The following is a 24,365-nucleotide window of genomic DNA, read 5'->3' on the forward strand; positions in this document are numbered from 1 at the left end:
GATGCCCAACATTTTTTTTGTTCAAAAGTCGAAGACCAAGAAAACCCTGATAACTCAACTGTAAACTTGGACGGATGCAACAAAGGAAGGTGGAAGAGCCAAATCCAAACCACTTACTTCAGAATATAATACAACATCACCATTTAAAGCACCCGAGAGAAGAAATCTACATCTATAATCTCATTATTTAGCTCATCCACCCCTCCTCTCCTGTGATGGATGGCCAACAGATACAACAAGCCAAGGTTGATATCCAACTAACATACAACACTTACCACTGGCGATGAAAAACAGCAACTAATAGTTCCAAAGATACTTGTTATGCACGCAGAGGCACAAAACCCTAACAAACAATCTCAGAAAAAGAAAAGACATAGAGAAATCAGAGAGTAGAGAGGAGTTTACATGTCTAAGGTATATCGGGCTGGGGGGTGAGGCGGATGTATTCCTTGCCTGAGGGGAGTGGAACCGTGCGGAAGCCCTTGGGGAACAATTCATTGGCAGTATGGTTTGGGATAGAGGGAAGAACCATGCAATCCTCCCCGTGCTTCCAGTCCACAGGCGTCGCAACGCTGTAATTGGCGGTGAGCAACAACGAATCAATGACTCTGAGAATCTTGGAGAAGTTGCGGCCGGTGGTGGCAAGGTAAAGAATGGACAGCTTCAGCCTCTTGTCAGGGCCAATCACGAAAATGACCCTTGTAGTTACGGGCATTCCGACCTTGTCCTTCTCGTCGGGATCTAGCATTCCATATTTCACAGCCACCTCTCTCTCGGGGTCGGCCACGATGGGGTAAGTTACCATGGCCTTCCCTTCATTGAAGCCCTCGATGTCTTCAATCCAAGCCCTGTGGCGTTCCGCTTCGTCGCAGCTCAACGCCAGGACTTTGATGCCGCGCTCCTCGAACTCGGGCATCAGTTTCCCAACCGCCACCAGCTCCGTCGTGCACACCGGTGTAAAATCATTCGGATGGGAGAATAGAATCGCCCAACTGTTATCAATATATTCATAGAGTTTAATAGGCCCCATGCTCAAGTCTGCAACAAAGTTTGGCACTGTATCCCCCAGTTTCAGAGCCATGGCTTCACACTATAATTTTCTCTCTTTCTCTGTCATGTTGGACTTTGAAGGTCTGGGTAGTTTTGAGCGGACAAAACAAGAATATATGCTACTATTTCTTCTTAATGCAACCATAAGCAATTTAACATGTCTTTACTTCAGTTTTATTGCTTTCCATGGCAATAAAGAGGGTATCATTTTCCATCTAAAAACAAATTGTTATATGTATATATTAGGATTACAAGTCCTTATAAGGGGTACAAGCTCTTACAACAAAATTTGGGTTTAGTGGGCTTTGGGTCCAGATTTGGAACCAAAGCTCTGATACCATGTGTAAGGCCCTATCCTAGGGTCTTTTAACGGATCTATTTTCTCGGGAATTTAAATGCAATAAGAGGCAATAATTTACTTTCTTGCAAGACTTTCAAACAATGAAAATTTTACCATTTACATTCTAATCCCTACAACTTATAGTGAACATTTCATTTCATTAATTTACATGAGTAATATGTGCATAGAGGAATACCTGTACCAATGGTTGGTGGAGATGCCTTTGAGTTGCGATTCATACTGAAACACTCCTCTCGACTAACCCAACTGGATCTACCTCCCAGCCAACTAGGAAATAATTCCTAGCCCATGAAACCTCCATAGGTTCCCTAGCCCTCCGAGCCCAAGTCCAACCAGATGTAGTGTGTCCAAAATGAATAATCCAGACCAAGATAAACAATATTTTTCTCCTCTCAACAACCCAAGAAACCTCCATAGGTTCCTAAGGTCTCCAAAATCATAGCAATCGTAAAATCACAACCAACCCCAAAATCAAAGCAAGACCCCCACATCTCCCCCTTTTCCCTTCCTCCTTCCCTTTTATACCCTCCCTCTCTTCTCCACCTCAGCCACCTCTCATTAATGTCATTAACTTCTCCTCCATCCTTACAGTTGACTTCTATTCTCCCAAGTAAATCTGGGAGTACATTTGGAAATCTGATATGAATATAAAATTGGGAAATTAATGGGAGAGGACCATGTCTTCTCCCCAGTAAATCTGGGAGTACATTTGGGAACGTGAGATGAATATATATATTAGTAATTGAATGGCGATGACCATGTCTTCTCCCAAGTAAATGTGAGAGTACATTTGGGAATGTGAGATGTAATTAAATGGAGAGGACCATGTCTTCTCCTAAGTAAATGTGAGAGTACATTTGGGAATGTGAGATGTAACTAAACGGAGAGGACCATGTCTTCTTCCTAGTAAATGTGAGAGTACATTTGGGAATGTGAGATGTAATTAAATGGAGAGGGCCATGTCTTCTCCTAAGTAAATGTGAGAGTACATTTGGGAATGTGAGATGAATATATCTATATATATATATATATATATATATATATATATATAACTTGAAATAATGGAAGGAGACCATATCCTACCTAAGATTCAATTTGAGAAGGCAAGTTGGGAATTTGAATAAAATAGAAATAATGAATTTTATATTAGTAAATAATTTATAGTTTCCAAAATGAAGGTATTCACCAATATTTCTCAATATTTTCAGGTAATGTAAACATTAAATAAAATTTGCATGATAAGATTTAAGTGGGGCATTACACTCTATCATGTCTTCTTCTGAATCAATAACTCCATCAAACATAATATACTCATCTTTTGATACATCATTATTTTCTTTAAAAATAATATTACCAATTGGTTCTCCTAATGAATAGCCTTCCTTTGTTCTCCCTTCATAGATTTCTTGTAGATTACCCCATACTTCCTTTGCAATTTCATAGTGCAGAACCTTTCTTAATGCTAAATCAGGTATGTTACCAAAGATTTCATTTAATGCTACATTATTATTTTGTAATTCTTCACTTGATGGAGGAGTTTTAGTGCAACCATTACATACTAAATTCCAAACATCAAATCCTATGATCATTAACTTAGACTTCATCTCTTCTTTCCATTCCTGATAATTATCATCACTTAACATAAACATACCTCTATTGTCCATTGTTTATTACTTTCCTTGCTCTTCTGCTATAGATTGTCCTTGACCCATAGATGCAGATATTGCCACATCATCATATGCATCACTTCCATTGTTCTCCTGAATTGACTTCTTCCTTTGAGTTGCCTTCTTTTGCTTTTTTCCCATTGTCCCCGATCCACATCAAGTGGTTAAGATTTCGTTGGAGTGACCTGCTCTGATACCAATTGTTGGGAAAAATACTTTGGGGGGGTGGGGGGTGAATCAATATTTTAAAACCACTTTATCTTTTTCATTTCATATTTTGAAAATTATACGCTACTGTCATTTAAACAACTAGCGTATGTAGGCAACTTTAGTGAAAGCAAGCAACATATATTAGTTAACTTAATTCTTTATAAGTTCCATTAGATCTTTATCTTTAACCAGTGTATTATTAGTTTCGTCAGACATATATTATGTAGTAAAGAGGAAAATAAACCATAACACATAAGCAACACAACAACACATGAGAACACCAAAAATTTTAGGTGGAAACCCAATGTGGGAGAAAACCACTGTTGTTGTTGTCTCTGTCTTCTTCTTTTATTATAAATGAAAACATCTTACAATCTTGTATTGGCGCAGACTTATACCAGTATGCAGGCACCCACCTGCAGAAGGCTACAACCTTCTCTTGTTTTTCAACACCCACTAGAAGGGAGCCCCAACCCTTGATCTTGTTTACTGGCTCCTACCAGAAGGGAGTAGCTACTCCTTGCAAAAATTTGCCAGCTACCATTGGAAGGAAGCTCTGACTCCCTCACTGAAGGCTCCAACCTTTAGCATCTCTATGGACCACGTTTCATAATATTTCATATTGGATCCACCTTACTCAAAACATCAACCTTGTAGGCAAACTTTCATCAAATTTTCAAACTGGACCCACACCCATCATTAAGCTCAATATCAAACAAATACCGAATATGAAAGATAATAACTGAACCAACTAAATCATTGTAATACAAGCAAACCAATCACTGAATCTCAATCAACTAATGCTACTAGATCAAACCAATCTATAGCATATCTAAATCATCAGATCATACCAATGCAAAACCATTCATCAATATACCAATATATACACCATTAGTCATCACAGGAACCAATTGTTTTCACTGCAAACCCTGATCAAACATACATCATAATGTATATGCTACTATCTGAAGCACACCTGTGTATATACACACTTCATTTGTATAAGACCTGCGTACAAATCTCAAATCACTAACAACTGAATCTGAATCACTACATTACTGAAACAACCACTGAATCATGTACTAAATCAATTACAGATCACCACAATGTAGCATCATCACTAATCAACATTCCATTCCATAACTAACTTAACTCAATCAATACTGTCAAACACAAATTATCATGATAGATACATCATCGACAGACAATAACAAATAGAATAGAACTGATCAAATGTCATCAACAAGCCATACTACAAAACCCTAGTATATACACGCGACTTCCATAAAGCATGTCGATGTATGTATGCCCTTACCATACACAACACCCACGTATAGATCTGAACATACTGAAAACACTTTGCAAAATATATACGCGACTACCCAGAAGCAGATCTGCGTATGTAGGCGACTAACGTGAGACAAACCCGTGTACATATCTGAAAACTTTTGTTGTAAACATAATCTTCACACTCTACAACCTTCATTGTCATCATTACAAAAATTGAATAATTCATTTAGATCACAACATCATTATCATCACAAATCTATCATTGTTAGATACTTAGACATTTTCAACATGCAAATCAATCAAGCATATATGTCAACACATCTTCATATCTTTCAAATCTGAGTCTTCTCCTTGCTCCCTAGTGCACACCTGTTCCAAATCAGATCACACATGTATAACACATTACTTGCACACTTAACACTTTGATCTCCATCTCCTTATATATCTTTAGCCTTAGCCAATACCTTAGGCCAATCCCTTAGTAATGTCATTGGTATTCTTTGACGGGATCAAATAACTGTTGTCACACCCATTACTATGGGCCAATACCATGGTAAAGACCCCTGGTATCCAGATTACTGTGGTGCGGATTCTATATGCGAATTTCCTTCACAATACTTGCGTATGTACGCGACCTTTCTTCTTAGGACCCGCGTATACTTTCTCAAACATCACCTTTATCATTCATTTGTCTATGAACTGATATTCCTTTGTCCATATCACTTGTAACATCTGTATCACTTTGCATAAACATCCTGTTATCATAATGTTGACATCTTTATCAAGTAGGTTGCCATCAAGGACAACACATTAGCCATAATGCCAACACTTGTTGTAGTCCTCTAGTTGCGTTGCAAAAGCCTATTGGTTTTCTATTCACAAGTGGAGCAATCCAAGGAGAGTTGATGCATAATCTTATCCATTGTATGAAGTGCTCAACAAAGCCTAATTGATTCATAATTGTGAATATAAAACTGTGCCTGACTCGGTCAAAGGCATTTGCCTTATCCAATTTAATAACCATGCCTTTTTCATCTCATTTATGTCTGGAGTCAATTGCGTCCTGGACCAAGACAATGTTTTCTAAGATCTGTCTTTGAGGGACAAAGCCTCCTTGATTTTCAGAGATGACGCGTGGAAGAAATATCTTGAGACGATTGGTAAGAATTTTAGATATCACCTTATATGATACATTACAAAGAGATATTGGGAGGAAGTGAGAGAAACAAGAAGGATTGGATTCTTTCAGGATCAAAGCCAGAAAAGACGTGTTGATTCCTCCACCAATGTATTTTTGTTTTAGCGAGTAACCCACAATTCTACATAGGTTTGATTTGATAACGTCCTAATAAAATTACTAGAAGTGTGCTGGAAAGCCGTCATGCCATGAGGCTTTGTGCGGGCTAAAGGAGAACATTGCCTACTTGATTTCATCCTCTGAGGGGAGTTGTGTGAGCATTTGATTCCAATCTATTGTGATTAATGCAAGAACATGTTGTAGCATGTTCTCAACTTCCGGTGAGGGTGTGTCAACTTGACTATATAAAAAGTGAAAGTTTTGTACCACCTAAGTTTTAATCAATTGAAAGTACTCAATATTTCTCCCTTGAACCATAATTTCTTGGATATTGTTTTTCCATTCTCAACTTCTATCTTGCTTATGAAAAAACTTGGAATTTCCATCCTTAACTTTGAGCCAATTGCTTCTTGATTTTAATCTCCACACTATTCTCATATTTTTTGAGGGTTATATTTCTTTGGCACAATGTTTTATTCCCCCCTTTAGCCTCTTATTTTTTTGTTCCCAAATGTTGATTGGGATACTTGTGACCCATTCCTTCCATGAATTTTCTACTAATTTATTGAATCTTGGTTACGTTATCTAGAGAGGGCATAATCTAAAGGGAATTGATCCATAATTAATAATGCTCTGAAATTCCAATGTTATTGGTTTGTGATTAGATCCATACCATGGGAGAATGTGTGTCTGGGCTATGAAGCACTGAGTGAGGAATGAATATGAAATAAAAAACCTATCCAGATGAGCAGTGATATGGTCAGGCCTTGATCTTCCATTATCCCAAGTGTATTTGTTGATGGAAGGCTTAGTGTCCATAAGCTTGAGTTTCTAGAGTAGATCTTCCATATTTTCTTGGGAAGGATCTCTTATGGGAGGGCCCCATTTTTTTCCCATTTATGAAGAGTGGTATTGGAATCACCTCCTAGAGTGTTATTTGCAGAACATATAGTTTCATCAAAAGATAATGAGGAGGACCAACAATCTTGCTTCTCCCTAAATTGAACATGCATATAAATTTTAACAAAGGAGCATACCTAGTTAGTGGGAAGGTGTTGAAGTTGGACTACTAACCAATGGATAGTAGAATGTTGTCTGAATAGCTTGTAGTGGTATGGTTTCCACATTGTGGATAGACCGTTGGAGGCTTCCCTTGAACTAACTATCACAATAACATTACCATTCCAAAGCTTATGATGCCTTTGGTGGACTTCTAGTTACTCCATTTTCATCTCTTGGAGCAAGGTTATTTGGGGTTTTTCCTTTTTTAATAGAGATTTAACTTCTACCATACTTTTTTCTGACCCAAATCCCTTGCAATTCCATGAGAGGACCTTCATCATTTACTACAAGTTTGAGGGGCCCTATGAGATAGGGTGGAACTCTTTCCTTTTTTGGTGCTTCTGACTTCCATAGTTTTTGGGTCCAAAGTGTATTGGTAGCCCATTTCCTTCTCTTTTTATTTATTCTCTGTGTATACTTTCCTATTTGTTTTCCTACCAGCCTTTTGCTTCTGCATCTATTTCTCTTTTCCTTTCTCATCCTTCAATTTCTCTTCAACTGAGCTAGTAAGAGTGGAGCCTACTTTAGCATTTCGTGGGGAGAAGAATTCGTCCTTTATCTCTGAGAGATGGTTTTGGGTTAGATCTTGATCCTCATATGAGTGAGATTTGACATCCTCTAGGTTTCGATCTTTTGCCTCTTTATGTTGCACCTAAGCTGGAGAACGTGGAAGAGTAGATGGGAGTTCCCCTTCTTCTTCTTCCAAATCTAGTGCTTCAAATCTATTCTCACTTTCACCTCCATGAACTATTTTACTCATACCTTCTCCACTACTTTGCTCATATTTGCTTGGGGAACAAGTATTTTTTTTGGTTCTTGTATTGTCTTGTTGCGAACCCAAGGTGGGTTGGAATCTAATTGGCCCTTTTCTTCATTTAGCTTGCTACCATTATTCCCCTGATTCCCCTTGTTTGGACTATTCATCTTGTCCTTTTGTTCAACTTTTGGCAAAATGGCCATATTCATGGCAATACTTGCATTTAAACAAGACATGATCATAGTCAACTTCTTGAATATGGCTCCAACAATCCAAATTTAAATTCATGGTTGTTGGCAATCCTTTGTCCAGATCCTCTTTGTCACAAATCCAGGCATAGGGGAACAAACCCTCATGGGGTTCAACCTGATTTATGTATTTCCTAAGATCATTGCCTATACTTCAAAATGTTGCATCTTTCCAACAATGTATGGGTAAGAAAGGAAGCTTGACCCATACAGGAACAACAAAAGGAACATCATTGTCTGAGTTGAAGTTAGGGCTTCAATGATCTAGATATAGACCTTGTCCCCCATGAAGTATGACCCACTTCGAAAGATCAAATCTTGATCTGCCTTATTTTCAAAGTAAAATGTGAAGAACCCTTTTTCATAGAAGGAGGAGATCTCTCCTTTGATAAGGGGTTTCCAAATTTTCTCTACCCATAATCAGACTTAGCCAGGGGAAGGCCATAACCCCATAAATTGTCCCACCGATCCTCTTTCTACCAATTGAAGAGCCCTCGATCTAGCTTAAGGGGCCAAAACTTCTACCTTTGGAATTTTGATCCATCTTTTTAACAAACCGAGAGGGTTTGGCCTTATAGTATCTGGGTCCATTCACTACCAGCTGGTTGAAGGCCTCAATGTCAAAAGGAGGAGGAGATGAAGAGGTTGGATTGGTTATAATAACCACTCAACCTTACTCTACCCTTACAGGCCACAAATCTAAAACTGTTTCGACTATACTATCCTTAGAAAACTCCATTCAAAACATCGTAAATTTGACAAAAATTTAAAAAACAAAATGTCTCATATACTATATATAATATTAAACCTCATAATTTTTTTTTACAATACCTAATAATTACCAAACCCAAACTCAAACTCAAATCCAATTAAATTATATGACTTTGATAAATATATATTTTTTCCCTACTTAGATTATATATATATATACATAAACCCAAATCCTATCCCCTAGATTTTAACCATAACTTAAAGTATGCTTATAGTGAACACAATACCATCATGAAATAAGAGAACAAATATTAAATATACTACAAAATTTTTACATATCCCAAAAACCTTCATATCCCAAAAAACTTGAGGGGGCTTCATTGGATCTCATCCTAGAACACACCCTACACCTTAGGAGAGGGGATAACTCTATCGGGTGCACATTGCCGAGACTCACACGCCTCCCGCGAGGAGAGGTAGGCGCTATGTACCCTTTTTTTGGGCCCTAAAGCCAAACAATTTCATTTCTACCGTTAAAGGAGGACTCGCCGTCACCAAACGGGAAAAGGAAAACAGCCGGTTGAGACGACATTTAAAAGAAAGTTCGAGAAGGAAATCTTTCGTTAGTGGACGCGAAGACCTAATTCCAAAGCACTTAATATCTAGAACTATCTCCAAACCCCCAGTGACACGCCCCATTTCTTTATCTATCTCAGATGTATTAGTTGGTATTTCAGTTGTATGTGGCATGATTCTTGCCCTGCGGCTAACTGGATCCTCGGCGCTTTGTTTATGCTCATCTCTATCTCTGTGTTATTAGCACAAAATCTAGCAAGGTACGTTTTCGTTAATGTTAGTTTAACCCTTTTTTGTCAAAGAGGTTCGCCTGGCCTCTTTATACTACTTGCTCGTTCGTGTGATCTTCGCAATAGAGCATTTTGCTGCACTTTTTAGCAGATATGGATTTGATTATTATGCTTTGTTGGGTTTAATTGTTAAGGTCCTGATGGAGTTAGAATTAGGGTTTTACAGACATGAAAATGGAAATAATTGATTACAGGAGTTGTGCTTGGGCACGTCAATTAGGGTTTAGCCTTTACTTCTATAATATAAGTAATTGGGCTGGCATACCAATGCTTGGCTTAACTTTTTCTTCTTTTATATAATTTATTGGGGGTGGAACGGCAATGCCCGTTTTTGCAGTCGTATTTTGTAATTGTATATTTTCCGGAAATTTCAACTATTTTTTTTAATTACTTTAATTTATCCTGATGGTTAGTTATGTTGAGTTTTGATGTTAATGCAATAGTGGTTTTTTTTGTCCTTTGATCTTTTTGAAGTTTCAACAAATTATATCGAAGCATTGAGACAAACAAGAGAATCTAAATCAAGTGGATGAAAATTGATGTTTTTGCATTTGTTTACTTTTCTGTGTTTTTGTTTGGAGGTGTTCTGCTCTCTAGGATTTTTGGGGTAAGGTTGTTTCTATTTTTTTGGATTTGTTTCGTTTAATTTATCAAGTCTTTTCCTGCAAATGAAGATTCATGATATAAAGAGGCTTGCAAGAGTATCATAACTACCACCGGCCTTGGACATTGCAAGCCTCGAAACTTACTTCAAACCTCCCTTAACTACCAAAACCTAGTAGAAAAATATCAGTAGTGACGCATAGTTTCCCAAAACGTTCAATAGTTAAGACTCTCATCATAGGAACCTTGTTCCCTGGTTCGTGTTTTCCAATCCGAGATAATGTAATTTGGAAAGAATTCAACATTGCAACGAAGTATGATAAAAGTTGCCGTTGTTCAGCGAATTACATTTGAACTTCATAAAATCAAAGTAGAAAGAATACAAATGTTTTTTTGACTTCAAATTTGATGGAAAAATGAGTCCACTATCTAAATCGATATATAATGTATGTCTGGTTTTGTTTTTATATATTTAATCTAGGAAACGAATTTAAGCATTTATGACTAAGATGGCGAGTGGAGCACAATTGGTGCTAAGTGAACTATTCAAATAATGAGAAATTAGTACTTACGACTACCTCTCATAGAAATGGCCATACCTGAATGACTTACTTAACGCAGTTGAATCCCAAAAATGATATCTGATATAATGCACTGCGTAAACCCCCTATACTTAAATGAAAAACACGTTTGGAAAAACCAAAGATTAAACAGCTGCTGGGGTTATGGAACAAGTTAGTGGCTGGTGTATCAATCTTGCTATTATTCTGTGATTCTGTCAATTCCTCTTAGGCTCTGGGTCTGGTGCATCAACTTCCAATCTATCATTCTCTCGCCCTGGAAGCTTCCCTACTTTAAAAATTGCCAGGGTCAGTGTGGGGAACGTGGTCGTCAGTGCCTAGTTCTGATGGCTTCAAGGATATCTGTGATTTGTTCCTGGTGTCGTATGTTCATGTGCCTGGCTTCTGGTGAACTAGTGATGAAATAGAAAATTGTTCAAGTAACTAAGAGAGTTTCCGATGATAGCTTTACATTTTAAGGCACGCCTTTGGCTTAGGAACGGAGACTCGATTACTGTAAAATCAATTTTGAGAGCTGTGTGTGTGGTCTTCGGTGCCTAGTTCTGATGAAATTGTTCAAGTAACTAAGAGTTTCCAATTATAGCTTTACATTTTAAGGCACGCTTGTGGCTAAGGAATGGAGGCTCGATTACTGTAAGATCAATTTTGAAAGCTGTGTGTGCATTATAGGTTATAGTGCTAATAGAAAAAGAGTACCTTTATTTATAAATATACAAATATTGAATGTTGTTGGATTTTATAAACAAGCTTTTTAAAGTTTCTTTTACTTGAATATACATTGCAACTAGATTTGTAGGAACCTTGATCAATTATGGATTGAGGGTGAATCAGTAGTTCGAGTGGTATAAAGATTGCCTTTTGCAGGATTAGGGCTAGAAGATTCTCCAAAAATTTCCCCTGAATGTGAGCCAATATAATTGAATCAAGATGATTGTAATTTATGGATATTGTGGAACATGTTAGATTTGTCCATGTTATGATATCCCCTTCGTATGGTATTCTTTGGGATTGAATCACAGGTTTATGGAGCATAAACTTGTGTCGGTTGTAACTCTTTTAATTTACCCAAGTGGTGAGAAGTTTTATTGTAGCTTTAATTGTTTCCTTTTGTTTTACCTACAAAGATGTGAGCGGCTTTATGTTTTATCCAAGCCCAACGGATGGACTCTGTTTAGAGTTTTTTTCTAAGCTCATTGAAAAACAGAAGGGAATTACATGCTAGAGGCTTGGGGATAGAAATAAATTGACACTTAGAAAAATTAATTTAATTTATACATTTATCTAAGTGGTAAAAAGCTATAGCTTTTAATGCCACCTTTAGTTTTATGTACAAAGATGTGAGCACTAATGTGCTACCTATTCCATGTGTATTATGGCTTATCTGTCATAATGTACACATCTCTGTCTGTGTTCAGCATTGTGTTGATGGGTTTTGCGGTTTTTGTGAATTGTGATAGTGGTCCTAGTATTCAAAACCGGAACCAGTGACTCAAACTGGGTTTCAAATCATAACTGGTCAAACTGAGACTGGTCAGATCTCAATGAAACAGTCTTTAAAAAAATATATGAAATAATCAGTTTTTAATGAAAAAAACTATTTTTAAGATTTAAAACCATGATTCCAAACAATAGAGATAAAACATTCAAAGTTTTCTCATTTATATACCAGGTAAAGGTGAATATATCAAATTGACACCGAGTGCAATACAATTCAGCAACAAAATACATAATCAATGAGGCTCTAAATGACCTCTAGAGTCCAAAAAACAATGCTATAAGCTATGGGGTCACTGACCTGGTACAAGTCTACATATTAGTGATCAACATGATCACTCCTCATCATGATCAAATTCATCACCACCACTAGAAAAGGGATCATCAACATGAGCTACATAAATAAACTGGCTTAGTGTTTGAAGACTCCTAAAACTTCTCTTTAACCTAATCAGTAGTGGTAGTAGTAGCAGCAAAAATAGACATCAAAACTACAAATCACTGATCAACTTGATCACTCAGGAAACTCATCATTGATTCAGTGCTACTCGAAATGGGATCATCAGCAAGAGATACATAAACATCATGTCGTTCAGAGTCTTCAGACTTGGATTGGTCAACCTTATTATATGATAAAAATTGAAAAAGTTTAACATGCCTAACCAGTGATTTTGGTTTGAGTGAAGGGTTCATCTCCTCAACCTTATAATGTGGTAGGAAAAGCTTGGCCAATTATTTCCCTTTGAGTGAAGGGTACATTCTTGTTAAGGCCATGGTAGAGGAATTCAACAATCAATACCACCAACATAAACAAAGTTCGAAAAACAATGCTACCAACATCAAGGTTCTTAAAGGGCTTCATGCTCTCGATCAAATGACAATCTCGTACCCTCATGCATGATAGAATCAAATGGAAACATTGCAAGCCCCCAAACCATGAAATCCTGAGAATAATCAAGTCTGCTGAATTTTGAGTGAACTCTAAAATTCTGGTTTCTCAATATGAAATCCAGTGAGGTTGAAACCACTCTCAAACATCCTGAGTCATTTCATGGTAATGTTAAAATTTAACATTACCATTGATTATTTGTGTTGCTAGGGTTGGTATGTGCGAGGCAAATGAGACTGGAGGCATGCTTTTCTTACAGGGGATGTTTTTGGAGGGAGACAACCCCAAATTTCCCTCAAAATGGCATTGAAACTCACAAAACTACATTTGTGGGTTCTGTAGCCTGCCGGTTTATGGCCGGTCAGACCACCATTGGGCTGCTCAAATAACTGGGTTTTTCAACCGGTTTGATGGCCAAGGCTAATGAATTGGCCGGTTTGACTGGTTTAGACCAGCTGGTTTTGAATACTATGATAGTAATACAACATTTGATAGATGATTCCCAAAATTATGGGGCACTTGTCTTTCGTGAGATGGTCTTTAATTCAAGATGCTCTATATTTGTTCAATCTTTCAAAATGCTCTATATTTGTTAAATCCTTCAAAATGCTCTAATTGTTCAATCCCAGTGGATGGACTCTAACTGGGGTTTTGTTCTAAGCTCACTGAAAAAGCACAAAGGGTTTATGTCATAGTGATTGGGGCTAGAAAGAAAATTGACACGTGAAAAGGGCTATCTGAATTTACATCGGTCATTGTTGGAAGTTTCAAGGTTGCTGTTGGAAGTTTGAAGGTTGCTGTGAATTGTCATAGTCTTTCATGGGATAGTGTTGGTTTATATTTTGTTCAGGCCCAACGGATGGACTCTGTTTGGGGCTTTTTGTTCTAGGCTCATCTAAAAGCACAAGTGTATTATGTGATTGGGTTGACGTGTGAAAAAAGGCATGTGATTCTACAATGGCCATTGATTAAAACACTAGAAATTAGAGCTAGGAAGAAAACTGACATGTAAAAGGGGCTAGGTGAATTGGACATGGACATGCATTATTGCTTGCCCAGGTAAAAAGGGTTAGGTTAAAATTGATATGGACACTGATTATTGTTTCCGAAGGTAGCTTGTGCACCTGGTTGTGTGGCTCAATATTATTATTTTCATTACTGTAGATAGCATTGCCTATCCCACACTTGAGACAAATATGGTACTCAGATTTCTATTATATGAACAGTAAGGAATGGGTTTAGGAGTCAGGATTTGAAGCCATGTATCATACTTTGAAAATTGTTGTGTGGCTGAATAATGTAACGTTCATGCATGCTGGATGAAGTTCAAGGGAATGTGTTCTTGTTAATTAACACCTTTGCTTGATGAGTTTGAAGAGATTTTGTACAATTCCATAAGGAGGTAAAAAAATAGAGGGCAGTGCTTGATTAGATAACGAGTGAAATAATTTGAGGCAAATTTTGCCTGCCTTGTTGGCAGATAATTGTGGTAGTGTTACAGTAAGGAATGGGTTTAGTAGGCAGGATTTGAAGCCATGTATCATACTTTGAAAATTGTTGTGTGGCTGAATAATCTGACGTTCATGCATGCTGGATGAAGTTCAAGGGAATGTGTTCTTGTTAATTAACACCTTTGCTTGATGAGTTTGAAGAGATTTTATACAATTCCATAAGGAGGTTAAAAAATAGAGGGGCAGTGCTCGATTAGATAACAAGTGTTAGTGAAGTAATTTGAGGCAAATTTTGTCTGCCTTATTGGCAGATAATTGTGGCAGTGTTACCTTTTGTCCTTATTGTCTTGCAATTACATTTTTATAGCAATTTCATTTCCCCTCTTTAATCATAAGTCTGCAGTGCATCCTTTGTGTGTCTAGACTCTAAAGTAACGTAAATTTTTTTGCTATTGATTTAAGGGCTTGGGTTATTTTTTGTTCAGGCCCAATGCATGAACTCTGGGGCTTTGTTCTAAGCTCATTGAAAAACACAAAGGGATTATGTGATAGAGATTGGGAATAGAGAGAAAATTGACATGTGAAAAAGGCTATGTGATTTTACAGTGGTCATTGATGAAAAACATGAAGAGATCATGTGTTAGAAATTAGAGCTAGGAAGAAAACTGACATGTAAAAAGGGCTAGGTGAATTGGACATGGGCATGGATTGTTGCTTGCCCAGGTAAAAAGGGTTATGTTAAAATTGACATGGAAATTGATTACTGTTTCTCTTCAAATTGTTTAACCATGTCTGTGGTTTGGGACCAATTTGTGACATTTGTGTGCCATTTGAAAGTTTCATTTTCTCTATTTAAGAACACCAATCTTAAGAGAGCCTAGCAGCATTTATTTAACATCGTAACTAAAATTCTGATGTACATTATGGTAAAACTTGAGTTATCTGCAAAATCTTGAATTTTTGTTTAATGTCTGTTTGTTGCATATCAACATTTGGTTGGAACGTGGCTCAAGTATTCTCTTACTTTGGGGGTTTCTTTTCATTATGCTCTGACCAGAGTGTCAAATAATACATTATTTTCCACAAGAAAATGTGAATTTGTTTGATTATTGAGTTTTCTAATTTGACTTGTTCAATGCAGATAGTTAGGTTTGAAGAAAGAAATGGCTGATGAAGCAAAGTCAAAAGGAAATGCTGCATTTTCTTCAGGAAACTACGAGGAAGCTATAAAACATTTCTCTGAAGCCATAGCTCTTGCTCCGACCAATCATGTTTTATATTCAAATCGTTCTGCAGCATATGCTTCATTAAATAAGTATAATGAAGCTCTTCAGGATGCTAAGAAGACAGTGGAAATTAAGGCAGATTGGTCCAAGGGCTACAGCAGGCTTGGGGCAGCATATGTTGGGCTTGGAAAATATGATGATGCAATTTCTTCTTACAAAAAGGGCCTGGAGTTTGATCCTTCAAATGAAGCATTAAAATCAGGCCTTGCTGATGCACAGGCAGCAAGTAGATCTCGGGCTGCATCCTCTCCATTTGGAAACATATTCCAGGGGCCAGAATTGTGGGCAAAATTAACAGCTGACCCAAAAACAAGATTATATTTGCAGCAACCTGATTTTGTTAAGATGATTCAAGATGTTCAGAAAAATCCTAACAACATTAATATGTATCTTAATGATCAACGCATGATGCAGGTTTTGGGTGTGTTACTAAATGTTAACTTACGTAATGCCACATCAGAGGAGGATGCTTTTGAGCATACTAGTTCACCCAAGCCACAGCCAAAACGAGAACCAGAACCTCAGCCAGAGCCAGAGCCAGAACCAATGGATATTCCAGATGAGGAGAAAGAGAAGAAGGCTCGGAAAGCAGAGGCACAGAAGGAAAAGGAACTTGGAAATGCAGCTTATAAGAAAAAAGATTTTGAGGTTGCTATTCAGCATTATTCGAAAGCAATGGATCTGGATGATGAAGATATCTCCTTCTTAACAAACAGAGCAGCTGTCTATTTGGAAATGGGGAAGGTAGGTCGCTGGTCACTGTTTTCTTTAGAGGGTGTTTTAGGGGGGATGGTTCTGAAATTTTTATAATGCAGTTAGGATGCTGAAGTCAAAATGTAGAAATGAAGCCTATTGAGAAATTAAGTCCTGTAGGAATAGAATATAAAATGCTAGGATGTTAAAAATGGTTGTGCTTGGTATCAAGGTAGCTTGCTTTTGGAAGAAACTGGCTTTCTGCGTCTTGAGTGCTTAGGATAAAAGGTTATGTTGCCTACACGTGATTGTAAAAATCATTTGCATGTTCTTTTTTCCTTGTTTGTAGAATCTGGTAATCAATAGGTTGTCTGTTCTGTACAGTATGAAGATTGCATTAAAGACTGTGACAAGGCTGTCGAAAGAGGGAGGGAGCTTCATTCAGATTATAAAATGATTGCACGGGCTTTGACTAGAAAAGGAACTGCATATGTTAAGATGGCTAAATGTTCAAAGGACTATGAGCCAGCAATTGAAGCTTTCCAGAAAGCACTTACAGAACATCGTAATCCAGATACATTGAAGAAACTTAATGAAGCTGAGAAAGCAAAGAAAGATTTGGAACAACAGGAAGATTTTGATCCAAAGTTGGCGGATGAAGAGCGGGAGAAAGGTATGAGATGTATTTTTGGTTACATGTGATGATTTGGCATGATCTTGGATGGGGAGGTAGCAGAAATCAACAATTCTTTGGCTCTGAATTTGTCAAGAAAGATGCTCAATGATTTTGGTGCATTATAAGGGGATAGCTAAAGATGAATAATATTCCGAGACAACTGAAATTAGAAAGGACGTGGCCGTGTGATTGGTTTTCAAGTCAATGTTTTGCTTCTATTCATTTGACTACTATTTTTATCATTCAATATTACATGACCTGGAAGGATACTCGAAATTGCACTGTGTAGCTGGGATATGTTTGTGTTGGTTGACATCAGTTTCTAGCTATCTAGATTGTTTGCTGTACCTTAGTCATTAAGAATTTTGTATTGTAGGAAATGAATTCTTTAAGCAGCAGCAGTATCCAGAGGCTATAAAGCATTACACTGAAGCTCTTAGAAGAAATCCCAATGATGCGAGGGTAAGCAGTCTTATTATCTTTTATATGTGTGCTTAGGTAAGGTTCCAATGGTTGAGATTTTGGTTTGATTAGTTCCATGCATCTGTAAACACAGGTATACAGTAACAGAGCAGCTTGCTATACGAAGCTTGCAGCTTTGCCAGAAGGTCTCAAGGATGCAAATAAGTGTATTGAGTTGGATCCATCATTTACAAAAGGCTATTCAAGGAAAGCTGCTATTCAGTTCTTCATGAAAGAATATGACAAAGCCTTGGAAACCTATCAGGTAGGCTATATTTCGCTAACAGGTATTCGAACTGTAATTGTTTTTGTTGTTTTTAGTCTATGATCTTTTGTCTTTCTTTTCTCAGGGTAGCGGGCAAATACCATATCATACATATAGTTTCCTTTTTCTTCTTGTGCTTATGCCATAAGTGTGTATGTATTATTTGACTTGTAACAGGAAGGTCTCAAACTTGATGAAAACAACCAGGAACTGTTAGAAGGTGTCCGGAGGTATGATAATTAATATAGTAAAATTGCCTAATATAAGTAGTCCATTATCATGTATTATTTAATCCTATATATTGTAGTTAAAATTTCATCGCTGACAAGAAGTTATTTTACCAGACACATAAGCTCATTCCTATTATGTATTACATGCAGATGTATTGAGCAAATCAACAAAACCAACAGGGGTGATATAAGCCCTGACGAAATGAAGGAGAGACAGGTGATTTTCTGAACTTTGTTGTCTGTAATCGTTTGGATGCTAGGGTTGGGATTAGGAGATTGTTTCAGTTATTCCATTGCTTTGAATTTGATGGTGATAATAATAGTGAAGTGCTATTGATTATTGTGCTTTTGTATTATTTGCAGGCAAAAGCAATGCAAGATCCAGATATTCAGCATATTCTTTCGGATCCTGTTATGAGACAGGTAACGTGAAGCCTTTTTTATTAAAGGCTAATTCGTTCGTTTAATAGTTTAATAGTTAATGGCATTCTTGTTCGTTAAAGATTGCGTTTGAAAATATTATGGTAGATGATGCTTGCTGATTCAGCGTGGACAGAAAGACTAGTGTTTATATTCCCTAATTGATGTTCTACCTTTTCCCAGATTCTAATGGATTTCCAAGAGAACCCAAAGGCAGCACAGGATCATCTGAAGAATCCTGAAGTAATGCATAAGATTCAGAAGCTTGTGAGTGCGGGTATTGTACAAGTGAGATGAAGAGGGCCATTGTTTTGTTCAGAAAGCTCTTCCTATGAATTTGTAGAGAACACTTGCCTTTTGTTTGTATCTGAAAGAGCCTTCAATAAAATGCATGCCAAAATTTATTCTAGGAACTGAGATTTGGATTTATATAGTTTTTGGCAAGCTGCTGTACTTTTTGATGGGTAGAAATGCCAGATGAAAATCTGGTAAATTATCTGTTTTTTTGACCCGTAATATCATGTTCAAGCATTGTATCTTTTTATTGGTCTTGAGAAAACTGCTCCGTGTAACAGTAATCAATCCTGTCCAATTGCTATAGGATTGTTGAATATTTCAAAATCTCATGAGTGATTTCAAGTTGAGTTGGTCATTATGTGCCTGTGTTATGATTCCCCAGAAATGAATGATTCAAATCCCTCTTTAAAATGGGGCCTTGTGATGAAAGAAGGGCCCACTTGAACAGCAAGAGGGAAACTAAAATCTGCAAGATAACAGAATAACATCTGATGCGAAGATTAAGGCTTACTTGTTTAGGTTTCCACTGCAAGGATGATGCACGTGTCTTGAATTATTTTATTTGAAACAATTCTTGTTAAGATGTCTCCTCAGATTCTCTTTGGCGATCCCTTCAATTATCTAGAAAGGTATACTGTTTATCCAATGAGCGTTATTTACCCGCTGAACTTGGTAATGCTAACAATTATTCGAAACATGAAACATTTGGAGATGCAACGTGTGGGTTTTGAAATGGTTGTGGTTGTAGAACTTCAATGCACAGCCCTTTAACATAAAGCTGTCGTTGTTGCTTATAGCACCTAACAAAGGCCTTATTTTTTTTATGGGTGTGCTAATCCCTAGAGTTGCTCAAGGATTGCTAAACCCGTCATTGTTAAATGTAACAACTGATCTGAAAGGGACCTCAAGCGATATATATATATATATATATATGTTTTATGAGTGCTATAGCCTTAAAACTGATCAAGGGTTGCAACTTTGCAAGTCAAGATTGAAAGTCGTCTACCCTGTCATAGATTCATTTCAAGCAAGATGTGTGTTAATCTATTTAGTATTTTGTTTTTTGTTTTGTAGATATTGATGGTCAATCGATAGGAAACCTCTTTTCGCAAAGGATCACTTTTTTCGCCTTGTTGACATGATATTTGTGATAACCTTGTAATTAGAAGCCATATACAATATATGGAAATTTTCATGAAACTAGATGGGTTTTACATTGTTCAGAACTTCTGCTTTATTTTGCCACGTAGCAGTATAATTGAATTGGTTAAAATGAAACAAAAATTGAACAAGGCTCAGGCTTATCAACGTTCGCTATAATCACCATAGGAAATGAGTAAACCTTGTTTGCCGAAGTCATGATGCTCAGGCTTATCAATGCTAGCTAGCTATAATCATCATCCAGAAAACAGGCTTATCTAGGTTAACGCAGAACAATGGGATCAGCTACGATATTCCATGCTATATTGTGCTGAGTCTGTCATCTCAGTTTAAAAAAAGGTTATTCTTTGTGTCTTCTTTTTATCCAATTCAAGTTTTTTTGTCTCGTTTAAATAATATATCTTGCATGTCTGACAGCCTGCCCTTGTCCAGTAATTCTGCTGATTAAATGTTGATTATGCTATGTGATGCTGATTCGTATCTGAGGCTTGAGAGTTATGGCAAGTCTGTTTAGTTTGAATAGCGTATCCTGTGACGTCTACTATGGGAATAATGCTGATATGTGTCGGTGGCTTGAGAATTATGGCAAGTTGATTAGGCTATCTTAGATGTCTGGTTATTTACTATGGTGTCTATCTTTGACCAAATTAAGGGGTAAGTTTAACTATGTAATCAGCTCTCTGGCTTTACATTTCTGTCTCTAAAAACAGTTCCCTCGCACTGGCCTTTACATTTCTCTGCATTTTTTTTGTTTCTCTACAAACATTTCTCTGATTCTCTGGTGAATGTCTTAGGGACAATGGTGTCTAATCATTTACCGTGGTGGCCATGTTTGAGCAAATTAATCTGAGTTTGACTTTGAGACAAGTCCCTGGCGCACGTTTATCTGACGAGTCCAGGTGTATTTTATTATTTTTAATTTATGGGTGGTTGCCGGAAAGAATGGAGGCATATTTAGTTTATTTAACGAGTATTTAAGGAAAGCATGCAAGAGCAGTATAATGAAGTGGCAGTTGTAGGCAATAAATTTTGTTGGCTAATTGAGCAACTTGCATGTAGGTAATTCATTAGGCACGTGAGTGATTAGGTATGTGGGCAGGTAGCTTTTATTAAATATTCGTCTTCTATATTTACTTCATAATAAATATTTAGAATAGAAATTATAAAAAATAGCGTAATCATGTTGTCTTGCAATTTTTTTTTAAGAAATTACAAAAGCAAACCTGCAACTTTGAAGGCAATTCTTCTTTAATCATTGCGCCATTCAATAATAATTTTTTGATAGTTGATCTGTTTATCAAGGGAAATCATCTTTTTTAGAGTTGATAAAACATTCTTCATTTTTTTGATAGTTGATCTGTTTATCAATTTTAATTGATTTGTTTATCAATTTTTTTTTAAAGGAAATCATCTTTTTCTGAGTGTTAATAAACATTCTTCATAGGCACATAGCCATTACAACTGTATTTACGAGGGAGATAACAACTATACTTTCCAGTCACCTGAGATTTTATATCCCCCAATTTTGTTCTATAAATATAAAGTGCAATCGAGATTTGATATCCTCAATTTTGATTTATCCCTCAATAATTTTGTTTTATAAATGTAAAGTGCAAAATATTACCTCTATAAAGTGATTCACTTGAGATTTGATATCCCTCAATTTTGTTGTATAAATATAAAGTGCAAAATATTGCCTCGAAGCTATTTGATGTGGCTCTTATTTAATCATTAAGATTTTTTTATATCAATATATTTAAATACAAGTCAGGGCCATTCATCCTTTTGGATCACTAGGTTCAAATCACCAAATCTTAGGGTATTAATTATGTGATCTTGTTAAGATGGAGGATACAACCTGCATTGCTTCTGCTTTGAGTGTCTTGGCTTGAATCATCAAAGATTTCTCAATCTTGTTCTTTGTTAATAACCTAGCCTTTGTTAATAACCTAGCCTGCTTATTCTGTGTGCATATGCCAAGGGGTTGATTTGATATGCAACTTAAAATGTGGAAATTCATTTTTTTGCAAACAGCGAGGACATCTTGCTAAATAGTCCTCACATTGAAAAGGAACATTTTTTCACATCTCTTGAACCACTCGTAGTACTCAAATGTGAGTTACATACGATGTCGATGTCTTAAATCTACAACGTGATTCATCTTATTATGATAACAGATTTTGATTATTAAATAATAAATACTAACATAATGATATTAGTAAAAAAATCAATTTTTGAAAAAACACACTACATAAATCTTAGAACCATAATTACTACCTTAACAAAATGAAAGGTTGATTTGATTGTGGTTAGGTTGATTTGATTGTGGTTGGTCTGATTGTTAGAAAAATTAAGAATTAAGAGTAGAGATTGAAATAAGAATTATAGATATAATTAAATGCAGATTGTAATGTGATTCTTACTTTTGCTTAAAAAATTAAAAATTATTCATGGTATAGCAATTTGTAGGGTGTTTGAAAAATTTAGCTTAGCTATGATACTTGGTGAGATTAGGAATTGGATATTTTTTTTTTTCCGAAGAAAAAAGCGAAACTTTTTATTAAGAAAATAAAAAGTTACATTCTGTATGCTTTGAGCAATCCTGATGGCTCATATGATTGCTGTTTTGATCTTCTGTAAGTAACAACAAAAATCTCAGTCTTTTTTGACTGATTGTGGATGATAAAATATGTCTGGAAACTGCTGAAAAGAAGTCTAATAGAATCTGTCTAGTCTTCCTCCCCTCAGGAGGCTAGGAATTGGATATCTTATTGCACACTGTTTTGAAATTTCAGTTAAAGTTGGCACATGTAATTTGCGATGACCCAATGTCAAAAGAAAGAAAGAAATTGCGATGACCCAATGTCAAAAGAAAGAAAGAAATTGCGATGACCCGATGTCAAAAGAAAGAAAGAAATTGAGGTGAAGAAGGCTCTAGTTTTAGTGAGAAGGATGTTATAAAATTTGAAAATCCAGGAAGAAAGGATTCCACTTGGGTTGAATTGGTGTTGTGGCAAAATTCTTAGGTCCTTTGGCCGGCAATACAGAGTGGTAAACAGATTGGATCCCCAAACCATGAATTGGTGATGTATGTGGCAAAAATCTTGGTCCCTTGGTAGGCAATACTTAGTGTTCTGAAACTGCCCTTGAAGTTGGTACATGTAATTTGTCATGACATGATGTCAAAAGAAATTGAGGGTTAAGAAGGCTATAACAGATTCTAGTTTTTATCAGAGGTTTTGAAAATCCATAAAGAAAGGGTTCCTACTTAGATTGATTGTTAACAAAATTATATCCCCAACCCAAGAATTGGTGATGTACGTGGAAAAAGTTTAGGTCCCTTGCCAGGGAAAATTTCATTAGCACTCACTAAATTAATCAATGAAGTTATATGTTCAAATATTGTAATATGGTAGAAGTATGTTTCCATTCAACATTTAATCTTAGAAGGGAATTCTATCTACAAGGGTTTAGCAATGGGATTCATAGCTGCACATGGAATCACAACCTACTGCCTACTGTCCTTTTGATGATGTGAATTTTGGTGCCCTTTTGATAATGTGAATTTTGGACAATGAACATCTTGAGTAGAGAAAAATTACTTATTTATTGGTTGAGACCTAACATTAAAGGATTGGGATTTGGTATATTTATTTTTGGTGAGATTAGGAATTGGATATCTTATTGCACACTGTTTTGAAATTTCAGTTAAAGTTGGCACATGTAATTTGGGATGACCCGATGTCAAAAGAAAGAAAGAAATTGGGATGACCCGATGTCAAAAGAAAGAAAGAAATTGAGGTTAAGAAGGCTCCAGTTTTAGTGAGAAGGATGTTATAAAATTTGAAAATCTAGGAAGAAAGGATTCCACTTGGGTTGAATTGGTGTTGTGGCAAAATTCTTAGGTCCTTTGGCCGGCAATACAGAGTGGTAAACATTGGATCCCCAAACCATGAATTGGTGATGTATGTGGCAAAACTCTTGGGTCCCTTGGTAGGCAATACTTAGTGTTCTGAAACTGCCCTTGAAGTTGGTACATGTAATTTGTCATGACATGATGTCAAAAGAAATTGAGGGTTAAGAAGGCTATAACAGATTCTAGTTTTTATAAGAGGTTTTGAAAATCCATAAAGAAAGGGTTCCTACTTAGATTGATTGTTAACAAAATTATATCCCCAACCCAAGAATTGGTGATGTACGTGGAAAAAGTTTAGGTCCCTTTCCAGGCAAAATTTCATTAGCACTAACTAAATTAATCAATGAAGTTATATGTTCAAATATTGTAATATGGTAGAAGTATGTTTCCATTCAACATTTAATCTTAGAAGGGAATTCTAT

General features: G+C 36.5%; 1 protein-coding gene and 1 pseudogene across 1 annotated transcript; one reads left to right on the forward strand and one right to left on the reverse strand.

The window, feature by feature from the left end:
- Nucleotides 1-409: 409 nt before the first annotated feature.
- Nucleotides 410-1,081, reverse strand: LOC149223643 (uncharacterized; annotated as a pseudogene).
- Nucleotides 1,082-9,255: 8,174 nt separating this feature from the next.
- LOC149223644 (hsp70-Hsp90 organizing protein 1-like) lies at nucleotides 9,256-19,224 on the forward strand. The gene is made up of 9 exons (XM_089385899.1): nucleotides 9,256-9,489; nucleotides 15,679-16,567; nucleotides 16,901-17,189; nucleotides 17,569-17,654; nucleotides 17,749-17,919; nucleotides 18,097-18,149; nucleotides 18,300-18,366; nucleotides 18,513-18,572; nucleotides 18,753-19,224. Exons 2-9 carry the CDS (start codon nucleotides 15,701-15,703, stop codon nucleotides 18,864-18,866), a joined length of 1,707 nt encoding a protein of 568 aa, XP_089242025.1. The 5' UTR covers nucleotides 9,256-9,489; nucleotides 15,679-15,700; the 3' UTR covers nucleotides 18,867-19,224.
- Nucleotides 19,225-24,365: the final 5,141 nt, after the last annotated feature.

The sequence above is a fragment of the Pinus tabuliformis genome, chromosome Q (genome assembly GCF_031772625.1).
Source record: "Pinus tabuliformis cultivar Carrire ecotype Pingquan chromosome Q, CPIR1, whole genome shotgun sequence".
In the NCBI taxonomy this organism is placed as follows: Eukaryota; Viridiplantae; Streptophyta; class Pinopsida; order Pinales; family Pinaceae; genus Pinus; species Pinus tabuliformis.